The following is a 26,146-nucleotide window of genomic DNA, read 5'->3' on the forward strand; positions in this document are numbered from 1 at the left end:
TTTCCTTCGTTGTTTGAGTCACGCTCCCAAGTCCTCTTTGCTCCACATCCTCATGCTTCACATTCGGGTCTTTGGGATAGAAAGTCATAGAAGCCATCCTTGGTCTATACTCCAAGCAACTTCTTCTATTCATCAGTACCATCATGGTCTTCCCTTCAGCTGTGATCAAGAGAATGTCCCGGTCCACCATCGGTATGGCTTGTGCAAGCTCCATAAAGTCCAGCCCCAACACCATAGAATGATCATCCATGTCCATAACTCTCAAGTCCAACTTTCCAAACCATGATCCCACTTTCACCTGAGTGTCCTTCAACACACGATCAACAACTCTAATGGTAGAGTTGACTGCTTTGAAAGCACTCCATTCCCTCTCCATATTTGCTTTCTTCCCAAAAGACTTTTCTGCCTTCCTACTTAAGAAGCTATGAGTAGCCCCCGTATCCACCAAAGCTGCAAAACTATTTCCCTTCATGGTCACCTGCACAAAACTTAGCTTCAAGGAATCACCTCCCTCTGTTGGCCTTGTCTTGCGCCTCACATCAGCAACCTTCTTCAAGAATTCGGCCTCAGAAGTGTCAATTGGCTCATGCACCACCTTGACATTCCTCCTAAGGTACTTCAGCTCCTTGCTTGGATCTTCTAAGCAACCCGATCCTGGTCCAGCCTGACTTCCTTCAAGCTTGCCCTTCATCGCATCTTGCTCAAGTGCACCAACCAAGTGTCCACTGACCAAGTTCATAGAACTAAACTTCCGAATGTCCTCTGGATGCTCTCGGTAGTGAGTTCCCAACCTGTCAATGTAGTCGAGCTCTTCCTGCTCAATCACAACAACCTTCTTACCAAGAAGCTTCTTCTTTATCTCTTCCTCAATTTGCTTGATTTCGGCTTCCACCTTGGCACTTTCCTTCCTCAACCGGGCTCTTTCATCAAAGAGCTCTTGAATATCAAGACCACTTCGTTGGATCTCCTCATCAAGTTCATTGAGTTCAACATCTGTCATACTTCCGCATTGGCTCTTGAGTTCTTCAAGTTCCTTCTTTAGTTCTGAATAGCTCTCTCGAATCTTCATGTTCTCGGCCTTCATCGAAACCCATTCAGAACTCCATCAACTCATATGTTCCAACACTTCGTACCAGAGAGCTTTAACTGCACTATGGCTAGATTCACCTTTCGTAGGTTCATCTACCATTACTGCCTTTCCAACCTTCTCCATGTTCACTGAGTCACCTGCAACCTGAACCAACCCTTGTTCCACTTCATGTGAAACGGTTTCCTTCACCTGCAAGTACCTGTCATGAGCAACCCTGCTCAACAACTTCACCCTTCAATACCTGGATCAACTGCTCTAATACCAACTGTCACGCCCCTACACCTGCGATAGTCTTCCAACTGCTTGTAGCAAGGTGCGGCACCACCGAACGCATTCTTTTCACCAATACTAACATTTGTGGACTACGCCTACTTTCACATTAACATACTTAGCTTGTGTTTCACAACTAAGTAAAGCAATTATCCTTTATACTTAATGAAGCCCATACTCATTCATTATCATCATGCAATTAAACCGAGAACAACAATTGCAACAAGTATAAAGGGGAGGGGAAACTCCCCGTAATGTGAGTCTACCCGACAATATATTATATCAGTTTTTCAATAATACAATCATCAAGTATACTTGGCAAAACTCCAAGTCTATACTTAGAATATTTTACAGTCAAGGCATAGAACAACCTTTTACAATCATGTGCACCCTTGCACAAAGAGAAGTGCTCACCCGAGCCACTTATACATCTCCACCAAGTCCTGCACAAACAACTCGAACCTCGGCACGCTTGCCTACACTCCAACCGGCACAAGAACTCCAAATCTGCACTCAAGATAACCTACGCATGAGGTATGCTTAGTCCTTTACCCTCTTGCGCAGATTTTACCTCTGCTCCTTATGCGTAGAAGAGAATGTGTGATTCGATGGTGAACAAATGAGCTTAAAGCTCCATCCATATATACCAACATCAACGTGGGATTACATGGGGATGTGCAGCCCCATGGCCGACCCCACAACCACCCATAATACATGCTCATACGCATTATTAACATGTCGGCTTTCATATTTTAAAATCGCATATAAATTCCTTCCTCCAACACTTAGTCGCATTTAAGTGTCGCACATATAACGTCGCATTCCAATGTCGCATTTATGTCGTATGTAATGTCGCACCCATGTCACATTACCGTCGCACTTCGTGGTTCAACGCGCCCGCGCGCCCGCCCGCGCTCTCGCCCCCGCCCGTGCACGATCGTCCGCCGGTGCCCGTCGCACCAATGTCCGGAGGTCCTTACAGGGGGGATGGGGTTGTAGCTTCCAGATGAGGCAGGGGGAGGGGAGCTGTAGGAAGGGGGGCTTCAAGGGGAGCATCAGATAGATGAGGAATGGGTTGTAAACCCTGTAGATTTGAGGGGCCGGCGTCGATAGGGGAGGATTGGAAGCACTCCGCTAGAAACCCTAGGGAGGCCAGAGAAGGAACAGAGAAAGGAGCCCAGGAGGAGGGTTCGGCAGGCTGTAGAGCGGCAGGGAGAGCCGGATCCGTCGATTGTGTGAGATCCTCAAAACTGGCGGACAGACTTTCACTGTACAGACCTCCAGAAGCCGTGAACGTGGAGCGCCAGATGGATCCTTCTGCCAGCGGAGAGTCCGAGTAGTCCACCTCGTCAAGATCCATCTCGCCAGCTGCTTAAAACAGAATGTAACCTCGGAACCAGGTAACCGTCGGGGACCGTCGCCGACAGCAAGGAATGCCGTTGAGCCGTTCAGGGGCGAGAAAAGAGGAGCAGCAGATAACCGTCCGGGGTGAACAGGCGGGAGGAAAGCGACGGGCGACAGCCGATAGCTGTTTGGGCGCAGCGACAAAGACCTTGCAACGATCGGCGAAGAAGGGTAAACCAGAACAGGGTGAAAAAAGGGAAGGGTAAGTGGAGAGCCTGCGAAGGTATGGGGGGAAAACCAAAGGACAAAAGTAAAAAAAAACCCCAGGCTCAAGTCTCGAAAGAGTACGGTGACGGGGATGGCTGCAGGACCGATGCCGGCCTGCAGCCCCGTTATACAAAACTCCGTTCAGGCCATGCTACAGGTGCCTGATCGTACCAGCTCCGTCCGCCCTCCCTTTTGAACTTATTTTTATTATGTGTTTTTGATTATTTTCCAGAATCTTCTTTCGCTTTTCATAGCTTTTTCTTTAATCTTAATGCAACAACTTTTCAATTTCATATTATCTTTTTGCAAACATAGTAAGAAGCTATAAATTGTGATTAATACCCACATAATATGTTAGATATCATTATTTCTAACGTTAATTTATGATATCTTGTCCTTGTAAAAATATTTTTTTTTTTTTCTTAAATTTAAATAATATGTTAGATATCGTTATTTCTAACGTTAATTTATGATATCTTGTCCTCGTCAAAATATTATTTGATTTTTCTTAAATTTAAAGGCTATTTTTGGTTTTTTATTTTTATTTTTATTTTTATTGTTGAATTTAAGTTTCTGTGATTCATATTAAGAAAATATTATAACATGATTTCTCTCGAATTTTTTATTTATTATAAATAATTAATTTTTTCTTTTGTTTAGTCTCCGCAATGATTTTCAATTTGATATTTTTTTCCCTTTAACCAAATAAAAGTTTTTAAATTATTATTAATTATTCTATATAAATGATTTTAAAATATTATTAATTATTGAGCACAGAGGCTTATTCTACAACCTAGTATGAGGGGATGTGTAAGTTTGTCAGTCTCTGCCTCTTTAAAATTAAAATTAAAATTGAAATGAAAAATTATGTTTTAAATAGAAAAATAATGTTGGCTATAATGAGAGGCTCATTGTACAACCGAGTATGTGGGGATGTGTAAGTTGGTCCATCCATCCATACTCTTTAAAAAAAAATATGTTCTAAATAGAAAAATAATGTCTTCTATAATTAAAAACAAAAAAAGAAATTGTGGTAAAATAATTAGAAGTAAAAAAATGTGTGAATCAAATGTATATTTTATACTTTTGAAAAATAGCACATTATATTTTACGCTATAAAAAAATTACACTTAAGAAAAAGTAATCTCTCTTAACTCATTAAATCTGTACTTAAAATAAATCTATATTAATTTTATATCATTTAAAACATATTTTATAATATTGTAATAATACTAACTTTATCATTACATTGCTCATAATTAAATAAATATTCATTACTAATCTCCTATCCTTAGCTAAATATGCACAATCCCATCCTCAATTCAAAGTTACTACAAATATTAGCATTGTTAAAAAATCATGATACTCATTTTGGTATTGTCAACTTCTTGGATCACTCATCAGATCAGATTGGTGATGAATTCCAACAATTTAACTAACTGAAATGACTCAACCTCTGAGATATACAAACCAACATGAGCCTGACATATATTATTACAGTGACCTACCTTCATTCTTTTAGTATAGTCAGTATTGCTCCTAGATTAATATATTTGAGGAACAACAAACAAACATGACATCCCATTATTGTTATCATAGATAACTTCTTGCATATAGAATTTGATATCTGCATATGATAACTGCATCATTAACAATTATGTTACTCAGAGTAGCAGCATAAACTAACTGTTTTATTTTCCTATTATATTATATTATGCAAGAAAGGCCTGACATACATACATACATCTACATGCAAGGAAATGATGATATGCAAGAAATGTCTGACATCCATACATACATCTACATGCGAGGAAATGATGATAGTTAGATAGAGGATTGGTTGAGAGAAAGAAGTTTGCTAGTGATGCTGATCGTTAAAGAGATGAGAGGGCAAGCGCAGTGAGGGGATTGCAATTAATGGAGAAGCTCTCTGCAGGGTGATTCCAAACCTCTCACTCATGTCCATGGTATCTGTTGTGATGCCATCCGGGAGAGACCAGTTGAATGAGTGGAGGAGAGAAGCCGTGACCACGTGAACCATCCGATGAGCCAGAGGAAGCCCAGGGCAAATTCTTCTTCCTGCTCCAAACGGAATCAGTTCGAAGTTTTGCCCCCTGTATTCCATCTCAGACTCGACAAATCTCTCAGGCTTGAACTTTGTGGGTTCATCCCAGATGGTTGGGTCTCTTCCTATGGCCCAAGCATTTACCAGCACCTGAGTGTCCTTGGGTATCATGTACCCTGCTACTTCACAACTGCTTTCTGCTCTGTGAGGGATCAGCAGAGGCGCTGGCGGGTGCAAACGAAACGTTTCTTTCACAACTGCATGAAGATAAGGCAGGCGATCGATGTCAGTTTCTTCAACTCTTCTACCTGTCCCGATTACTTCATCCAATTCTGCTTGAGCTTTCTTCATTATGCGAGGATTTCGAATTGCCTCTGCCATTGCCCATTCAATTGTGGCACTGCTCGTTTCACTACCCGCCACGAACATGTCCTGCACATCAAGAATTTCAGCAAATTGAGTCTGACCTGATAAAATTTGAAAATCTCTTTTAAACCATTAGACAAATAGGTTTCAGTATTGAAGAATTAGACTTACATATAGAAAGGGGATAATGTCTTTCTTGGTGAAAGTTTCTCCGCTCTCGCTTCTGTATTCAAGTAAAATGTCCAGAAAGTCTTTTGCCTTGCCACCGCTGTCATCAGTTCTGCCCTCTCTTCTACTCTGGAGGCGAGCCTCTACGGATCGATCCAGCAGCTCAAATACAATGGCAATATTCTTGCTTACATCGCGGCTCACCCCCTGAGGGTCCAAAATTCGGAGAAAGGGAAAGTAGTCAGCCAGGTTCGGCTTTCCCCCAATTACCATCATTTTGGTGACCGTTTCTTTGAATTCTTCAGCGGCCTGAGAGTCCCGTCCGAACATATTTTGAGAAAAAATCAAGTTGCCCAACAGATTCAGACTGGTAAGAAACGCAGTGTGCCCAAGATTCACCCCCTTCGCCTTTATAGAATCCTCAAAAATGGATTGAATGGTGGAAAAGACCTGATCTCTTCTGAGATGCTGCAAGGCCTCCAGTCTCTTCACACTAAACAGCTCGGTGTTGCAGAATTTTCGAAGCATACGCCACCGAGGCCCGCAGTTGTTCCATACCAAAGAAGTGTCGCTGTAGGAGAGGCACTTGGCCGCTTCTATAACAGTGCGTCCAGAAAAGATCTGGTCATGATTCTTCAATACTTCCTTCGCCATGGCAGGAGATGAAACCACAACTGTGGTTCTCATTCCGAGTTGAAGGGTCATCAGAGGGCCGTATTTTGCAGCGAGGCGATACATAGACTCGTTGGGCTTCCCCCCGAGCTGGAGAAGATTCCCAACAATGGGCCATCCGGGAGGCCCTGGAGGCAGCTTGCCTGCGCCCTTTCTTGACATATTAATGACCTTTAAAACCAACCATAATGTCATGAAAATCATGACATAGTACCAGAAACCACTAATTTCCTCCATCGCTCAAGTGCTCTCCAGCAAACCCAAAAACACAATGGGGTTTAGACTTCAGAGAAATCACGAGACTGCGTGTGACCATATACAAACATATCTATATGGTATATATAACAAGTTTCAGAAGCTTACAATTCATGGTGACGTGGTGAGCTGCTATGGCATTTCAACAAAAAAAGAGCGTGCGTAGACTTGGAATATACATTTTATTAATTGGAGTTAAGAGCCACCATTTCTGACTTTTTTTCTACCTATTCTGAAGTCAAGGGCTGGGATTAATTTCTCTTGGTTTCCTAAGAATCTGATCACTAACCTATTATTTCGTCATTTTTCGGATGTGTCCTAAGCTATTCTTGTCATTTTTCCTATTTGTGGATCACAATTCATAAACTGTTTTTGTTATTTTTCCTATATGAGGATCACCGCTCTTAAACTATTTTTTTCTTATAAACATTATAGATCTATTTTGAAGTCGAGGGTTAGATATGGGTGGCACTAATGGTAAGTAAATTCCAAATACTAAAATTTTAGAAGAGAAGTTAGACAAATTTTAGAAGAGAAGTTAGACAAGTTAGAATTGGTGATAGGATTTATTTTCATATTATTTATATTTTTTTTAAGACTACAAATTTAGAAGAAAAGTTAGAATTGGTGATAAGATTTACTTTCATATTATTTAAATGTTCATATTGTTTATATTTTCTTTTTTAGACTACAAGGTTATAAATAACGCTTTCATAATATTTTCAGAAATTTAAACACAAATAATATTACTTATAAATAGATTAATTTCCAAACACCAAAATTCCAAGATTAATGTTTCTTGATAATCCGATCCCAACTTATAAACTATTTTTGTATTTGTGGATGACCAGTCATAAACTGTTTTTCTTATTTGTCCTATTTGAGGATCACAAGTCATAAACTATTTTTCGTTAAAGTGGCATCTTACCCCTCTGATATCTTCGAGAGTTGTTAAGATCTCTCCGATGAAATTAAATAAAAGCTTTCATGCCTTTGTCGCTAGTAGTTCTTATTTTCTCAGCATGTGCCTCTCGCAACGAAAAATCTTCCACAAGATTGGTTTAATACGTACTTTGCCAGAATGCCTTCGTTGACCCATCGATCATTAAACACAACCAGGGTAAGAGTGATTATGATAGATTGATGGGGCTAAAATGATTTAAAAACTAATATTATATAATTTTAATAGATGAAATTAACATTATTTTTCCACGAAGAAAATACTTAAATTTAACATTATTATGATAATAATTTATTTTTGGTGGTGAGGTTCAATATGTCTTTTGTTGCCATTTTTTTTTGTGAATGTTTCTCTTGAGATTATTACATTTAATGGGCCTCAAGGCAAGGTTTATTAGCAATTTTAGGGTATATGTATCAGTTATGTTTGTCAATTTGGCTTGATTTTGGTATTTGGTTTTGTCGTTTTTTTGGCATCTATCTTTGCCTACTATGCACCTAGATTTTCGCTTGGTTGCTTGGTTGGGTTGTTCCTTATCCTTGTCAATAAGTTCTCCCTATGTTGTTAACCTTTTTAGAAGGGGAGGGCATTGTCCTTCATTCAACATTGTTTCAACCTTACTAGCAATTGTTAATTGCTTCTCTTTCATGGTTGCCTCATGTAGCTCTTCTCTCACCTTAGCCCTAGTCCATGCAATGTCTTGTTGCCTCTGACAGCCATGATGCATCAAAGAGCTCGTTGTCAACATGACAATGGCGGTTGTGGAGTTTCAAGGGGTTCCACGGCATGCCTTCGAGCCTAATCCTCAACCCATTGCTTCCATGCCAACACACTCCCCGAACATACAAGAGGAAATTCAACTAGTGGAGGAAGAAATCCATCATGAACGACAAGTCACTCTTGATTTAGAGGTCATGACAACCATTGCTCCTTGGCTCCGTGATGCAGGTAATTCACGAGACCGTCAAAACTAGTATCTACATAATGTTGATTTATATTGGCATATCAAGTTGCTACTTGGAAAAATTTTGGTGCATAGAAGAAAATCTCGCGCCAATATATTACATAGGTTTGATGAACTCTGAGTTCTCATGCTTGACATTGAAGGTTGGCTACCTAGATAAGCGATGGGTTCTCCATCTAGCTCTCTAGTTCCTCCACCATGCAAGGTTGAGGAGCAACTTATCAACATGGATACTTCTTTATCATCTTGATCATTCATTATAGTTTCATGTGAGTGATGACTTCTCCAACTAGACCTTAGGGCTACAATTATGTTTTACTTCAATTCTATGCTTAGTTTAATTTTATTGTGAGTTACTTTGCAATTCAATAAGGTTGTTATTTTTGTCTCTTGTTGTTAGTTTCCCTGTTTTATTGTCTCTGGGATGGTTTCCAAAGTGGTCGGCCAAGAGACATTGATTTTGAAACTTAGACGTAAATATTTTCTATTGTAATGCAAAGGCATCATACAAAAAAAGAAGAAGATAATAATAATTGAATTTTAAGGTTTTAATTTAGGGAGACATGAAATAATAACAACAGATCTACAACTCATGGGTAGTTGACTACTAAAAACTTAGGGAGATATGCACACTCTACCTCTACTAAATTTGAAAGTATAAATATATATTTGTAATCGTCAAACCCACTTAATTATATCTAATTATAATCATAATGCATCATTATCATTATCATTATCGTTATCAAATTATTAATTATAATATAACACTTTTAATTATAATTAAAAAATAAACACATTTATCATTTCAAATTGATTTTTTAAAATAACATATAATACTCACAATTTTAATCTTGGTTAGAGATATATTTGAAAACCTATTATATCATTTATTTTAACAAGAGGGAAAAAATAAATAAAAATTATCCTAAGCATTTGTTAGTATAAACTTGGTATATCATTTCTTTTTAACAAAAGAGAAAAAATTAAATAAAAATTATCCATAGCATTAGCATTGGTCATAATATGGGTGGTAAATTCCCAAAACCACCTATCTTATTTTTTTTTTAATCAAGTATTTGTTTCTTTTAATATTTATTATCATTTAAATTGTTTAATAACTATTATTCCTAAGTTGCTTTTCTTTCTTTTGAATTTCAAGACTTTGAATTATTCAAGAAAATTAAGATACATATACATAGATAGATTTATAGCAGTACAAGTAGTTCTAGAAAAAAATATCCACCTCTGTCGTATATATCAACTTAAACTGATTACATAGATATTGAATAAAAAAAAAATTCTAGCTCTCCTAGTTGGAATATTTTCAAACAAGACAATAGTAATAACCAAGAAGAGGCTACACTTATAATACCATGACAATCATCAAACATGCATCCCTTGCGCTCATCTTTTGTTTCCCACCAAAAATATTTGCAAGAGACAAACCTCCATGGCGAAAACTCCAAACCTCCCTGTGTTGCGAAGAGCGCTCCAAAGCCAGCTCACAAGAGTAGACCACCAATACCATATGCATTTGCTACGAGAGTCTGGGGAACACCAAAATGTAAAACATCAAATACTAGAAAAGGCCATACCCAACCAAAAAACAAGGTTGTGATTTTGTATGTCATCGTAATCCCAAGAAAGAACTACCCACACAGGGCCAAACAAAAGCAACAGACAAGTGATTAAGGGAAGAGACTATACCCTTCCACCCTCCATCCACTTTCACAAATCTCGATCCAACGAAGACAAATTTGTTGGAGCAAGAGCACTTGAATGATGAGGATCTCTAGAGTCTTCTCCATCCAACTCACAAGGGACATGGCTCTCTATGTGCTTAAGGTGGGCGTCAATTCCACCAACACAGAAACACAGATTCCTCAGTATCCTTTTAACATATTCCAATGGTGTGAAGATGAACTATATTTTTCAACTTGTTTATCTCTAAGTACCGAACCCAACAATGTCTTCATTTTCCAATGAAGAGAAACTAGGTTTAGGTACTATTTATTTCTACCTCTTGAGTGTCTATGATTTGGCACTCACCCAACCAGATCTTAAAGTAATTCCAAATCAGACAATGAATTTCTCTCTTCCCCAACTTTTGTCTCTAACTCCCTTATCTCCCTATGCACTTCTGATGAAATTGCATTAAAATATGATGCCTTAGACTCATAAGAAATAACCTCGCTCCCTTCTATCCATCTCGTGAAGTGTCACCTCCACCTCTTCTGCTCTTTTTCTCCTCCTCTACGACATCTCTGAGTCGCCAATGGAATGGCTTAGTGAGTCTCTGTGGGGATTACCCCAAACTGTAAGAGGACAAATAGAATAAACCCTATCCTTCTCAGTTAAGTCTGGGCACTAGCACAAAAACTCGTCATAGTAACCCAGATAAAATGACTGAATTTTGATAGCAATCCACTTGAGCATGTAGGGGGGGAAACAAATTCAACCACTGATTTAATTTCCTCTACCATTGGACAAAGCCAAAACCACCCCAAGAAAACATATCTGCTACATCCCAACAAATAGTGACCCAAATTACAACCCTTTCCCCAGAGCCTGACTCGACAGGTAGATAGTACAACCCACAACAAAACATGTGTTCCCAAATCATGATGACTACCAACAACACAACTCAAGAAGAACAGACCCAAACACACCAAGAACCAAGACAAAACAAGAGAGAGAATCGACTTCCATATATAAATGAAGAGCCAAAGATGAAAATGTGAGCTTCTGGAAAGAAATGCCCATAAAAATCCTTTGACACCTAATCTTTGGGATAGCTAAATTGATGTAAATAGTGTAAATAGTAAAAATAAAATCCAATTCAATTCATGGAGTTACCTCCTGGCCTAATGTGGTATCAGAGCCAACTCCCATTTTAGATTTCTAACTCTTATTCCTGCCATGAATCCCTACCATAGATAAAGCATTCCCTTATTTATGCCTTGAATAGTCTGGTGTGTACATTGTCTATCTATACCTTGTCATAGTAGATGTGGCAGTCGAGGCCTATCAAGCCCATGCTGGTGGTGTGGAAGCCGAGACCCTGTGTTGGTAATGTGGAAGCAGAGAACTTGTACTGTTGGTGGTGTCATCCAGACATGAGCTCTAGAGCATTGGTGCCTTGAAATACTTTGGTATGATGGATATGGTGTAAGTTGTGGTGTTGAGAGGTGGAACCCACCTATGAATTATTTTATTTTTTTAGGACTGTGAGGTATGTTAATGGTGCCTACAATGTTGAATATGGAATGGTGCTACAACGTTGAATATAGAATAGTATGTTGAATCATTTTGAAGACTATGTGCATACATGTTGACTAAGAGTTGAAATATATATATATTGCACGATACCCTGTTTTTTTGAAGACTAGTTGATATATATTGTATGACAAAGGCAGTGAATTTTTTTATTATGGTTAGTCTTATATCGTGCATGGTGCGGTGAGCGTATTATAATATTTATGCATTAAAAATGGTGTGATGAGCAGTTATTTTTTAATGTTGAGGGAATGAATGCTTCATATATCATATGAAAGGTTGAAAATACAATGGTATGTGATGGTATGTCATATATTATGAATGGTGAGTGGTAATATTATAAGAGTGGTGATATTATATATGGATAGAATATAGCTGTTATCTTTGTATATTAAATCATTTTCTTACCTAATAAAGAAGGAGAAATAAGGCTGCATTGTTTTGAAGCACATAGCACTTTTTTAAGAATGCATTTACTCATATCTATTGTGGGAGTAGTTCTCACTTGCAAGGAGAACTATCCTGAGTGGTCCTGGAAGATAAAACACACCCTCAATTTCAATGAGTTGTGGAAAGGAGTTTATGAAGGTGTAGGAGACAATGCACTTGAAAAGCCCACTTCAGACAAGGAGCTTTCCATTTGGAAAACAAGAACAACAAGGCCTATGCCTTGATTGCAACATCAGTAAATGAGGAGATGAGTCACCATATTTTTCCATTTTCAAATGTCTTTGAAGATTTAAACAAGTTGAATGAACTGTATGACTCACACTCTAAAATTGAAGTTGTCCAATCGATCATTAAGTCGTTCAGTCTTGAGTTAAAAAATGATGACCCTCTTGCCTTAGCATCAGAAGTAAGATCCATTATGCATGACATAAAAGCCACTAGTGTTGAAATAAATATTCCTGTCATAGCATATGTCAAGGCACTATATCCCACCTATTCACATTATCTTGAGTCATTTCAAGCAAGCAACAACCTTAAGGAGATTACCTTTAACTCCCTTGAGAATACGTTTGTTGAGAGAGAGAAGGCTTTTGGGAAGAAGATAACTCCTTAGTCTACTAAAGAAGTTTTATGCCTTGCAAAAAAGGATAAGAATCATGCACAAGATTCTTCTAGAGGAAGAGGTGGCTGAAGAGGAAGAGGAAGGAGGAATTTTAGAGACAGGAGGGGAAAATAGCTCCAAGGAGAAAAGTTTGATATTCATTGCATACGATGCAATAGATATGGACATGATGCTTCTACATGTAAGCTACCTTGGGACATAATTGAGTAGTAAATAAATGAAGGAAACGATAAAAAAGCTGATGAGGGGAAAGGTAAAGCACTTGAATCCACTCATTGTGTTGTGGCACATTGCAACATTGGAGTAACTGAAGACTTATTCAATGTTTCACTTGCTTCATGGAAGGATAATTAGTTGCTTGATTCAAGAGAAACTTGCCACATGAATTTCAGGAGATATTTCTTTGAAGAATTTATTGACAATGTTGATGGAGTAGTATACTTTGCAAACAAATCAAAACTCAAGCCTTTAGGGCTTGGCACCATCAGGATCAAACTTCCTAGCCTTCCAGACTTTCATCTACATGATGTTCTATAACTCCCAGAGTTTGTTAGATGATCCAAAAATACAATTTTATCATAGGTTAGAAAATTAGAATTAAATAATTATTAATTTAAGATATTAAATTAATAATTATTATTCTAGAATGTTTAATTATTTAATGGAGACTTTTAGAATTAGCATATTGTTGTAACTAGATATGACTCTCCAAATGTGTCGTATCTTAGGCTCTATTTTAGGAGATTTGTTAGCTAGTTGGTTTTTATAGCATTTATTGTAAATGGACACTTGTTATTTAATAAGTGATCCATAATTAGAGGTAGTTAGGACATGGAGCTTATAAATAGCTCATTGCAAGAGTGTTTGTGTTGTTCGGGTGTAAACTCTTGCAAAATCAATTATGTAATTATTTTTTCTGATTAACAAAATTATGTGTCTGAGGACACTTCGGCCATTATTGTGGTATCAGAGCTCCAGTAATGCTGCAGTGGATGTGAAGAGGAGATTCCAACCCTACAAGTTTGTGCAAAACTCCATTGAATTGCTCAACAAATAATTGGTATGAAATTTGTCAAAATTTTGTTCAAAAGAGAAGAAATTTTATTGATTTTAGATTTTTCAAATCTGAAAATCAATTTTTTTTGAGGCTATTGCAAAACAATTCAAATTGTAAGTTGAATGTAGGAGGGCGCAGAGCTATGTTTTAAAACTCTGTTGGAATTCAATTGAAAATTGTTATGTTTCAAATAGCATTGACATAGTTTGAACAACGTGGCAAATGAGTGGCTCCGGCATATCAAGTTGGAAAGTCGAATTCATGAAGGCACATACATTTTGGTGAAAATTAATTGAACTGCTATTAATGATGAGTTTGTGTTGTAATTAAAAACACTGTTGTTTGAATACGCATAGCACTGATATGAAGATTTCAAAGGCACAAATTAATGAATTTCGATTATGGGATGCGTTAAATTGCTGAACCAGTTCTATTGAATGAAATCGATGGCAGTAATTGCTCTTCGTTTAGTGTGTTGAAGCCACAGGTGTAATAGATTGCTGAAAGCGTGTTCTGGACAGAACTATGGACGAAATTAATTGGACGTTGGCTCTTAGTAAATCAATATCGATTTATTATAAAACCTGAATCGTGGCAATGTCAAACCCAGCGTTGTGAAATTAAAGGGCTGCGTTTCATGTTTGAATGTTTCTAAATTGCAGGATGGATCGATCGATTGGAAGATCGAGCGCTGCAACGTGAATTAATGCAGAACCAAATCAATTGACCAGCAGACCTTCGTTGATGGGGTGTACATTAAATGGAGAGAGTCTGTTAGACAGCAAATTATCAATTGGAATTGCAGAGAAAGAACGAGTCTGGCAAAGTTATTGAACGTAAAGCTAGGGCACTGTAAAACCGTGAGGTAAGGAAACCTGTGGTTGAATGTTTTGGGATGTTAATTGCGCAGTTTAATTATATAAGCAGAATTACGCTGGAAAGGTCGATGCACAGTGCTTTGAGTTTAAGGGAAAGAATTAGATTGAGATTTCCACATGGACTAACACATATGAAATCATCGTAAGCCAGTTGTGGATTTTGTAATTTGGAGAGATAACAAAAAGTTTTATTTGTTTGGCACTTGGAGAAATAAGGGAGTTTCTATTATTTGTAATATGGATATATAAGGAATTTACTAGTTGGAGAAATAAGGTGTGAGGTGGTGTAAGGGATATTTGTAAATGTTAGGGTTTGTAAATTTTGCAGTAATAAGGAGACTTTATTTGTAATTTGTTTTCGGAGAGATAAGTGTGGCATTGTAACTCAAAGAAATTTTACTTTGAGGGGGGGTAAATTCTTTTTTACCATATTGTGCAAAAGCACCATTGTAAAAAGTCAAATTTTGAAAGTTGCCTTGTAAAAATTTGAGAAATTGACTAGAGCAGTGCAAAGCTCAGTCAATTTTCTCCTGTTTTGACGACTATTCGAGGGTCAAGGCCAAGCCCCGATAGATCGTGTTTTTTTTGCGTGGTGTGTTGTGTTGACTATCTTGTCATTTCTGTTCTGATTCTTGGTGTGACGCTTCAACGCTAAAATGTCTAAGTTTATTAATTTGTTTTCTCATTCCGACAAACTTGAAGGCACAAAATCTTATAAAACATGGCATCGTCTCATCGAAATCACTCTCATTTACAATGAATTATGGTAGGGAATATGTGATGGAGATGTTAAGCCAAATAAACCCACAGATGCAGCTGCACTAGCAAAATGGGAAATCAAGAATGCTAAAGCCTTAGCTATTATTAAATCTTATGTGAATGATGAAATGTATGTCCATATAGAAAATGCTACAGATGCATGGTATGCCTTTAAAACTTTTAAAGACCTCTTTGATACTCAACCTAAATCAAAGAAAGTCGATTTACAATTAAAATTGTTGCAACAAAAATTAAATGAAGGCAGTGATGTTCTTGAATATATCTCAAGACTTAAGAATATTAGGCAAGAAATTATTAATGCTGGTTTTCCTGTAATTGATGATAGCTTTATGGTCACAATTGTAATTGCTGGACTTCCTTCTTCCTACACACATTTTTTGGAGACTCTACAAATAACTCGGAAATTAGTGAAACTAAAGTTTGATGAACTTTGTGAAATGTTGACTCAATATGATAAAACTTTTGGGAAGAAGAAGAAATTTGGTGAAAATGTTTTTCTCACAGAGGCCAATAGTAGTAAATCATCAGCAGACAGTTCTCGAGGCAGAGGCAGAGGGAATCAGAATCAAGTAGCACATAATCGAGGTCAAAGCCAAAGCAGAGGTAAAAATTTTAACAGAGGATGAAGAAATAATTTTCAAGGTAGAGGAAACAACCAAGGAAGAGGAAATTTTCAAGGACAAGGATATAATAATCAAGGTAGAGGACAATCGCAACATAGAAGTCAAAGCAGAGGCAGAGGACAATCTTCAGGAAGAGGAAGAGACTTAATTCAAGTTGCGTGTTGGAGATGTAACAAAGTTGGCCATTATGTTGAAGATTGGCGAACTTCACTTAATAAAATTCACAAGTTTCAGCAGCATTCAGCGCAATTTGCAAATGATCAAGATGATGATAACTCAGAATATGTTTTTACTTCCTCACCAGCATCAAAACTTTCGTCCCATCTTAGAAGTGACTATGAAGATTCCTGGACCTTGGATTCCGGGACAACTCAGCACATGACTTGTCGACGTGATTCTTTTTGTGATTTTCATTATTTCCAACTTAATTCCATTTTTTTTGTGGATGATACAAAACATACTCCTTATGGAAAAGGATTAGTTAATGTTTTTCTCCCTGTCATTGGAGAAAAAATGATTTCCAATGCATGGTATGTACCGAGTTTTAAGAAAAATTTGCTCTCTTTAGTCACGATTCGACAAGCAGGACATCAAGTGATTATGGAAGATGGTTTAGTCAAGATTAATTCAGTCAAACAGAACTTGAAAACAATCATGATAGGTTATGAAGATGGAAAACTATTATGGATGAAAGGGACAGTTATTCCAAGGAATTCTGATTTTGCAGGGGCAGTGACTACAGGTATTTCACCTATAAGACTATGGCATGTAAGATATGGACATTTGAATTTTGGGAGAGTTTCTCAATTGCAGAAACAAGGAATGGTTAAAGGACTTCCCACATTCAAAAGGGAAAATGCAAAATGTGAAGCTTGCATTTATGGCAAACAAAGTCGAGAAAGTTTTCCAACAAGTTCATGGCGTGAAAACAGGTGGCTACAAGTAGTTCACAGTGATGTTTGTGGACCACTACAAACATCCTTTGGTGGATGCAAATATTTCTTACTATTCATTGATGATTTCAGCACAATGACTTGGGTTTACTTTTTGAAGAACAAGTCAGAAGCATTTGATAAATTTAAAATTTTTCGCCAACTTGTTGAAAATGAAGTCAAAGAAAAGATAGGTACTCTCAGGACAGATAATGGGGGAGAATTCACTTCAAATGAATTCAAAACTTATTGCAGTGAAAATGGCATAAGACGACATCTTACTAATGTTTACACTCCACAGCAAAATGGAGTAGTCGAAAGAATGAATCGCACCTTGTTAGGAATGGCGAGATCCATGTTAACTTTCAAGAGGTTAAGTCCAACATATTGGGCAGAAGCAATACATACAGTTGTCTACTTAAGAAACAGATCTCCAACTGCTTCTTTAGACGAAATTACACCTTATGAAGCTTGGTTTGGTTTCAAACCTTGAGTTAAACATCTTAGAGTTTTTGGGTCAGTGTGTTATGCCTTAGTTTGAAAAGAACAACGAACTAAGCTTGACTTAAGAAGTTTAAAATGCATAATGATTGGCTATTCTGATGAGAAGAAAGGGTATCGTCTTTTGACCAATGGGAAATTTATTGTAAGTAGGGATGTCATTTTTGATGAAACTGAAAGTAAGAGTGCTGAAGAAATTGAAAATCTTCTTCACAAGTTAGAAACTAAGGGAAGTAAAAGAAATGGAAAAATGCAAAGTCAACCAACTTCACCAAATTGGTATGAACTTGATTTTCCTTCCTCTGAAGATGAGTCATCCAGACCATCTTCATCAACAACATCATCTGGGTCTTCTAGCAGTTCATCGCATCTCCAAGCAGCAACAGTTCTTCTGACAGTGATTCTCCACATTCTTCACCTGAACGACGAACATCAGTTTATATTAATCCTCTTTACAATGATGGAGACTTTACAGAAGCGCAAACAAGTGAGCACCAACTTCGGAAATGGGCAGTTCAACTTTTGAAAGATGTAAAGCCTGATGAACAGAATAAAACATGCACCAGAAGGGCACATAGAAGTGAAGGCAATTTTGCCTTGATAGCAAATGATTTTACTGAACCTTCCACATACAAAGAAGCAGTAAAACATAAAGAATGGCAATAGGCTATGGTTGAAGAATATCACGCAGTAATTGATAACAACACTTGGAAACTTGTTGATTGTCCAGCAAATGTTAAACCCATAGGATGCAAATGGGTTTACAGAATTAAGTATAATCAAAAGGGAGAACTTGAAAAGTATAAAGCATGACTTGTCACAAAAGGTTTTGCATAGCAGGAAGGCATTGATTATAAGGAAACTTTTGCTCCTACAAATAAATGGGACACCATCCGATTAACACTTGCATTGGCCGCTCAGAAAGGATGGAAAGTTCATCAAATGGATGTGAAAAGTGCTTTTCTCAATGAAGATTTACTGGAGGAAGTATATATGACCCAACCGCCAGGTTTTGAAATTGAAGGACAATAACATAAAGTCTGCAAATTGATCAAGGCTTTATATGGATTAAAACAAGCTCCCCGAGCTCGGTATGCAAAGATGGATGAATACCTTAAGAAAGTTGGTTTTCAACAAAGTGAATCTGATGATACTTTGTATGTGCGACAACAGGGAAAATATCTGGTCATTCTTGTTATGTATGTAGATGATTTGATCATTACTGGAAACCATGATGATCATATTGCACAGGTGAAAAAGGAGTTACATGCAAGTTTTAAGATGACAGATTTGGGATTACTTCACTACTATCTTGGAGTTGAAGTCTTCCAACGTCCACATCATATTTTCGTTTCTCAGAGTAAGTATGCAACAGAGGTTCTTCAACGATTTGGCATGCAAGATTGCAAGCTCGTTCTCACCCCCATGGAGCAAAACTTGAAACTTTCAAAATTTGAAGGGGGGAAAGGTGGACAATACAACTTACAGACAGTTGATTGGCAGCTTGATTTATTTGACAAATACTCGTCCTGATCTTTCTTATGCAGTCAGTATTCTTTCATGTTTTATGCAAGAACCACGAGACAGCCACTGGAATGCAACCAAAAGAGTTCTTCGATATATCCAAGGAACAAAAGATTTTGGTCTTCTTTACACAAAGACTAAAAATTTTGTACTTGGTGGATATTCCGTTGTCGACTTTGCTGGGAGTATTGATGATCAAGCATCAACATCAGGTTATTTAATGAACATGGGGTTAGCAGCAGTATCTTGGAGTTGTAAGAAATAAGCTACAGTGGCCACTTCTTCCGCAGAAGCAGAGTGCATTTCAGCATGGGAAGCAGCATGTGAAATTGTTTGGTTGCGCCGAATTTTGCAGGACTTGGGCATTTCTGAGACAGAAGCTACATCATTATTCATTGACAGCCAGTCAGCCATCAAACTTGCCAAGAACCCAGTTTTTCATTCAAAGAAAAAGCATGTGGACACCAAGTATCATCATATCAGATCTCTCATTGCCAAAGATGTCCTCAAGCCAATTTATTGTCCTTCCGAAGATCAGATCTTCGACATTTTCACGAAACCGCTTGGCAGAATAAAATTTACTAAGTTCAGGGATGAACTTGGTATCTGTTGTAATGTATCTTTGGATCATAGGGGGGAATGTTAGATGATCCAAAAATACAATTTTATCATAGGTTATAAAATTAGAATAAAATAATTATTAATTTAAGATATTAAATTAATAATTATTATTCTAGAATGTTTAATTATTTAATGGAGACTTTTAGAATTAGCATATTGTTGTAACTAGATATGTCTCTCCAAATGTGTCGTATCTTAGGCTCCATTTTAGGAGATTTGTTAGCTATTTGGTTTTTATAGCATTTATTGTAAATGGACACTTGTTATTTAATAAGTGATCCATAATTAGAGGTAGTTAGGACATGGAGCTTATAAATAGCTCATTGCAAGAGTGTTTGTGTTGTTTGGGTGTAAACTCTTGCAAAATCAATTATGTAATTATTTTTTTTGATTAATAAAATTATGTGTCTGAGGACACTTCTACCATTAGAGTTGAGGAGAAAATTGTTGTCTTTGGTCCACATCCGATAGTAAGGACACTCCATTCATATATTTTATGGCAAGGCTGAGGTCAAAAAGTATCAAATCACTCACTTGTCGTGATGGGATAGAAAAAGAAAGACTTTTGAAGTTGCAAGGAACCTTTGCGTGTGCCAAAAACTTCTCATAAAATTCTCACTATGATGAAGGTACGTTTTCATCAAGTCTTTTATGGCATGCTAGATTTGGACACTTGAACTATGAAAACCTTCATTTGTTGAAGAAAAATGGTGTTACTAGTTTGCCTACAATTCCTAGGAAACTTAAGCAATGCAATGCTTGTATATTAGGAAAGCACACCAAACAATATTTTCATGATTCTCAATCCAGAGCACATAGAAAACTTGAACTCATTCATTCAAATTTATGTGGCCCAATGCCTGTTCCTTCTGCGAATGGTAATAAGTATATGATGACATTTATTGATGAGTACACCAGAATCTGTTTGGTGCATTTATTGAAAAACAAATATGAAGCTTTTGAAACATTCAAGAACTTTCATGCATGGATTGAAAATGATGCACAATCTCATATTGGCTCTATTCACACTAATAATGGAAAATAACACAACTCAAACAAATTTGAAAACTATCTTCACCAGCATGGGATCAAACATCAAACAACCATGCCTTATAATCCCCAACAGAGAAGAGTAGCTAAAAGAATGAACAGGACAATCTTAAATATTATACGTTCCATGATGTTTTTCAAGAATGTTAAACTGATATTTTGGGTTGATGGAGTTCTATGTGTTGTGTATATAAAGAATAGGTGTCCATCTAATGCTATAAAAAAAGTACTCCCTATGAAATGTGGTATGGCCACATTCCTTCGGTGAGGCGTCTTAGGGCTTTTGGTTGCACCAGTTATGCCTTGATACCTAAGGAACAAAGAAACAAACTCGGTGCAAGGAGTCACAAGTATATCTTCTTGGGGTACTCAAATACCTCTAAAGCATATCGTCTCTATGATGAAGTCAATAAGAAGTTTATAATATCTACAGATGTGATCTTTCTTGAATCTTCCAAGGTTGACAATGTTGTTGAGTTGTAGCTTGATTGCTTGGATAGATTTAGACATCAAAAATATTTTCAAGAATTTGATAATGAGATTCCACATCTAGAAGGGGGGATTCCTACACTAGATCAATATGTGGAATATTCTTCTGAAGCACTCTCTCCCCTGCATGAAGCTCTAGCCACTGATCTAGATGACACTTTGAGTGACATGATTAAAATAATTGGGAGACCAAAAATATTGATTCAGCCCCAACTCAATCAACTGAGCAGCCTGGGTCATCTCAGTAAGGTCCTCCAAAATGGCTGACAAAGAAACTTGGAACTGTTCATCCTGATGAGGTTGGAAAGACAGGAACACGAATCTCAACCAGACATAATGGAGGTGATGTAGACGATTTTGATTCACCTGTTGATATGGATGTTTCTTATGATTGTGAACTAAATTTGTCTACAGATTTTGAACCAACTTCCTTCAACGAAGCCACTTCTCATGATGAATGGAAAGGAACGATGCAGAAAGAATAAAAGAATGGAACCTAGAAGCTGGTTGATCCTCCATTAGGAGCCAAACCAATCAGCTACAAGTGGGTCTTCAAGAACAAGTATAAAGCAAGTGGCTCACTTGAAAAGCATAAATCCGGGCTTGTGGAAAATAGTTTAACATAGAAGGAAGGGGTTGATTATGAGGAGACTCCCCCCCCCCCCCCCCCCCACCCCGCAACAGTAAATTGGGCTACCATCTGGACACTATATCCTTAGCATCTCAAAACGGTTGGAAAGTCCATCAAATGGATGTAAAAACTAATTTCTTGAATGGAGATCTGAAAGAGAATGTTTTTATGTCCCAACTAGAAGGATTTGCTATGAAGGGTCAGGAACACAAAGTATGCAAGCTTGTAAAATTGTTGTATGAACTCAAAAAAGCATCGCAAACCTGGTACGAGAAGTTAACTGAACATCTTCTGAAACTCAATTTAAAACATTGTGGTCTTGATGATGCAACTTTGTTTGTCACGAAAGTGGGAAAAACAATTGTATATATTGTGGTGTATGTATATGATCTTCTAATGACAGGGAACAATGAGAGCCACATTTCATCCATAAAGAAAGAACTAAGGAAAGGTTTTGAAATCAAAGATTTGGGTTATGTTCACTAATATCTTGGTATTGAAGTAACTCAACATCCGAAGTTTATATTCCTCTCTCAGAAGAAGTACATTGGAGATCTGTTGAATGGTTTTGGCATGGCTGAGTGAAATCCTTTGACTACTCCAATGGAAAATAACTTAAAGCTCACATCCATTGAAGGAAAACAATTTGAGGATGCAACGAAGTATAGAAAACTTGTAGGGAGTCTCAACTACCTGACTACCAAAAGACCAAACATTTCATTTTCTATTGGAATCCTCTCCAAGTTTATGCAAAATACTTGTGAAGGTCATTGGTTTGCTGTAAAAAGAGTTCCAAAGTACTTGAAGGGAACTCAAGAATTTGGACTCAAGTATACACATGTGGGTGAATTCATCTTGACTGGATACTTTGATTCAAACTTCGATGGATAAAGAAACTGGGGTATCTACTTTAGGTTATGTTATGAGTCTTGGATTATGAGTTGTCTCCTGGAGGTCATGCAAACAATAAGTTCCAGTAGATTCCACAACTGAGGAAAAATATGTGGTAGCAATTGAAGCAACAAAATAAATTGTGTGGCTCAGAAAAATTGTGGAAGATTTGCAAGAGAAACAAGTGCATTCAACTCCTCTTTTATTGACAACACTTCAACAATAAAGTTGGCTAAGAATCCAAAGTTCCATGATTGAACGAATCACATCAATACAAAATACCATTTAATTTGACAACATATAGAGGCCAAAACAATCCACCTACGACATTGTTCCACAAATGAGCAGAATGCATACATCTTTGCCAAAGCACTTAGAAGGGAAAAGTTTGAAAGGTTTAGAATGATGCTTGGACTCACCAACAGCCCTTCAGATTAAGGGGGGGAAGGTTGGCACCTAATCTTTGGGGCTAGGTAAATTGATGTAAATATTGTAAATAGTAAAAATAAAAGGGAGTTGGAAGACGAAGAAACATTAGGAGATGAAACCCAATAGTCTCCCTCTCCATGTATATATTCATGTTCTATCTTAATGAAATCCAATTCAATTCGTGGAGTTACCTCCTAGTCTAACAAAATCTAAACAAGCTACTAACCTAGCCCTACAAAAAACCAAGACAAAAGAAATGGAATTACAGGCGAGGATTTCTAGCCCAAAAGGAGTAGAAATGACTTTGCTAACCAACAAGATTCACGAACATAAAACACCACCTCTATGCACCAAAATGTGAATAACCCTAAAGTTATGCTCCACCTTGTTACACAACATTTTGTCACTGCCCATGTACGCCTCGTTCCACGATCCTGGAGGACCTCTACAGTGAACCCTATATGCTTTCCCATCATGAAGAAACTCCCATTATGTCCCTCTTCATGAGCAGAACAATTCCTTTTTGCATCATTTCCCAAAAATCTTCCTTTTACCCTAGTTTACATGACCGACACTAATGACAAATTCCCTCCTCACACCAATTTGTAGAGATTAAAACTAGGACTAGCATCGTACGACGTAACTGAGCCTTTTCTCAGTCGTGCCAATCCTCTTTTGGATTTTTTTTTTAAATATGAAGTCGAAGCTTTGAGGTCTAGAAGCTTTTTAACAGAAGTCTGGTAAATTGTTGGGTTGGATGGAGTTGAGGAAGTTAGTTTGGGTTCCTTTCCCCTATTAGGATGGAACAAACCCAAGAGATAAGGCCTCTCCCATGATAAGAGGAACCATCTCCCCTCCATCCAAGCTATATAAACCCCTCCTTTTACAAGCTAAACTAGTTTCAGTCTTAGTCTTTTTGGAGCTTGAATAACCAGCAAGATATCATAGCTTGTTGCTTTTTAGTTTATGTTTATGGAGAAAGAATAGTGTGTTTGGTTTGGTTTGGAACTAAAGGGAAGAAGCCTTAAAAATTCCATTTTAGGGGCTATCCATGACATGCTCGCAGAGGTGTAGGAACCCATATACGACAGACGAGACCAGCAATGTCAAGGCTTTGGTTGTAATCTCTTTCTGAACTTATATGAATACATCTATTGATTGATTTCCTACATTAAGTGTTATCTCACATTTGATGGCTTAAGATTCCTTGACCTTTTAAGTAGGTTGAATGCAATTTGTATGCTATCATGTTTTTTGTTGTTGTTTGTTTTCTTGTTTCAGGTATTCGAAGGAAGGAAACGAAAGGTAGCTGGAGCAAGGAAGCAAGATCATCATCAAGCGGAATAATGTTCTAAGAGGTAGGACATCTTATTTGATTCTAGCTTAAGGAATTTTTCCATAGATTGTTTGTTTCTAGCTAGACCCACTCTCTCGGGCTAGAGGAATTGTCTGTGTCCGCATCGAGAATTTACCTACACCACAAATTGGAGACTCCGATGGGGAGCCAATCCTCTCGTTTGATTGATTTTCATTTCATGGTTTCATGTGAACTTTTGTAGTGTCACCTTTACCCTTTGTTTTTCTCTTCTTTTCTTGGTTTACTTCTTTGAGTCTGAAATTTACAGTGGCAGGTCTGGTTTTGGCCTTTGAAATTTTTTATTTTTTTCTTGAAATCCTCGGTTAGCACATTTAATTTTTTGACAGTCACGCCGATCAGCGCAAGTTCCTCTAAAATAGTCGTTTCGATTCTTGTAGGTGAAGATCAGGCTTTCTCCTGAATCATAACCAGTGTGTCTTGCCCTCATCATTTCTGCCTCTTAGCTTGTTTGAAGGCATATAGACACTAGCACACCCTCTGATGTGTTAAGTCTAGCCCTGTGTGAAGTTGGTTTTTTTTTCTTTGAATCCCTCGATCAGCACAAGTTGTAGTCTAGCCAGTCATTCTAATCAGACCTGTAGGCGATAGTTGTAGTCTGGCTAGTTGTAACAGTCATGCCGATCAGTGCTAGTTATAGTCTGGCCAGTCGTGCCAGTCTCTGAGTTATGAAAAATCAAAATTTCTCCCATTCCAGTGCTAGTGTGTCTTGACCCTCAGAATCTCTTCTTCCGCCCAAAAGTGACTAGGATGCTTTGTTTGCTGGTTTTGATTGATTGGTTGGATTGAAGTCTCATTGCTTGATTTTTTGAGTTTTTGGATGGTTTCTATGACCCTAGGGCATCTAGGTCAATTTTTGTTCATTTTTTTATTTTCCCATTATGTCAAGTTTCTGTTTTGCTGCTTCATTTAATCCATCTTTCAGTCGCAACATCTTCATTACTTAATTTTCAATTGACTGAGTGAAAGAGTCTCGTTTGTTCTCTTATTTCAAGTGTCTCTTTTCTCATTCTGAGCATAGACTAGATTGCTTGGTTTTTCGATTGAAGATTATATGTGTTTGGTTTGTTCGATTCAGGGAAGAAGTTGTTTTTAGTTTCATTTATTATGCTTTGGATTTGATTGATGCTTGTTTGTTTGGAATTGTGAAATTTTCATTAAAAATGCTCTATGTGAAAGATTCAGTTTTGCATTTTATGAAAAGAAGAACATCATTCAAGTTTACTTAAGGGAAAATATTGCATTAGTAGCATCATTGAGAAGCTAGAATTGCATCATCATAAGCATTGGAAATGAAATGAAACTTCTTTTGTTGTTAAGGGACGATTAAGTGCATTTAGGACATGTATTAGTGAAGGATTTCATTCTTTGATTGTTGCATTGATTGTGTGCTCTCTATCCCTCAATTAGTGTCAACTTTCATCGAAGAAAGATTTATTTTCTCATACAGCTGCATACAAGATTTTTCAGATGATAGTGGTAGGGCCTTGAAATTGAAACCTAATTCAAGATAAATCATTAAAATTTATTGAATTAACCTAAGGAAGCATTGAAACTTAATGCTCACATTTAGAGGTATAGGCTAGAGACGTCTT

General features: G+C 37.4%; 1 protein-coding gene across 1 annotated transcript; it reads right to left on the reverse strand.

Annotated features, from left to right (window-relative positions):
* Window positions 1-4,649: 4,649 nt before the first annotated feature.
* On the reverse strand, window positions 4,650-6,573 carry LOC149199097 (geraniol 8-hydroxylase-like). The gene is made up of 2 exons (XM_089402293.1): window positions 5,574-6,573; window positions 4,650-5,468 (listed from the first exon to the last, which is right to left on the reverse strand). The coding sequence occupies exons 1-2, from the start codon at window positions 6,477-6,479 to the stop codon at window positions 4,830-4,832; spliced, it is 1,545 nt and encodes a 514-aa protein (XP_089258419.1). The 5' UTR covers window positions 6,480-6,573; the 3' UTR covers window positions 4,650-4,829.
* Between the last annotated feature and the right edge of the window lie 19,573 nt (window positions 6,574-26,146).

This window comes from Pinus tabuliformis, chromosome 2_1 (genome assembly GCF_031772625.1).
Source record: "Pinus tabuliformis cultivar Carrire ecotype Pingquan chromosome 2_1, CPIR1, whole genome shotgun sequence".
Lineage (NCBI taxonomy): Eukaryota > Viridiplantae > Streptophyta > Pinopsida > Pinales > Pinaceae > Pinus > Pinus tabuliformis.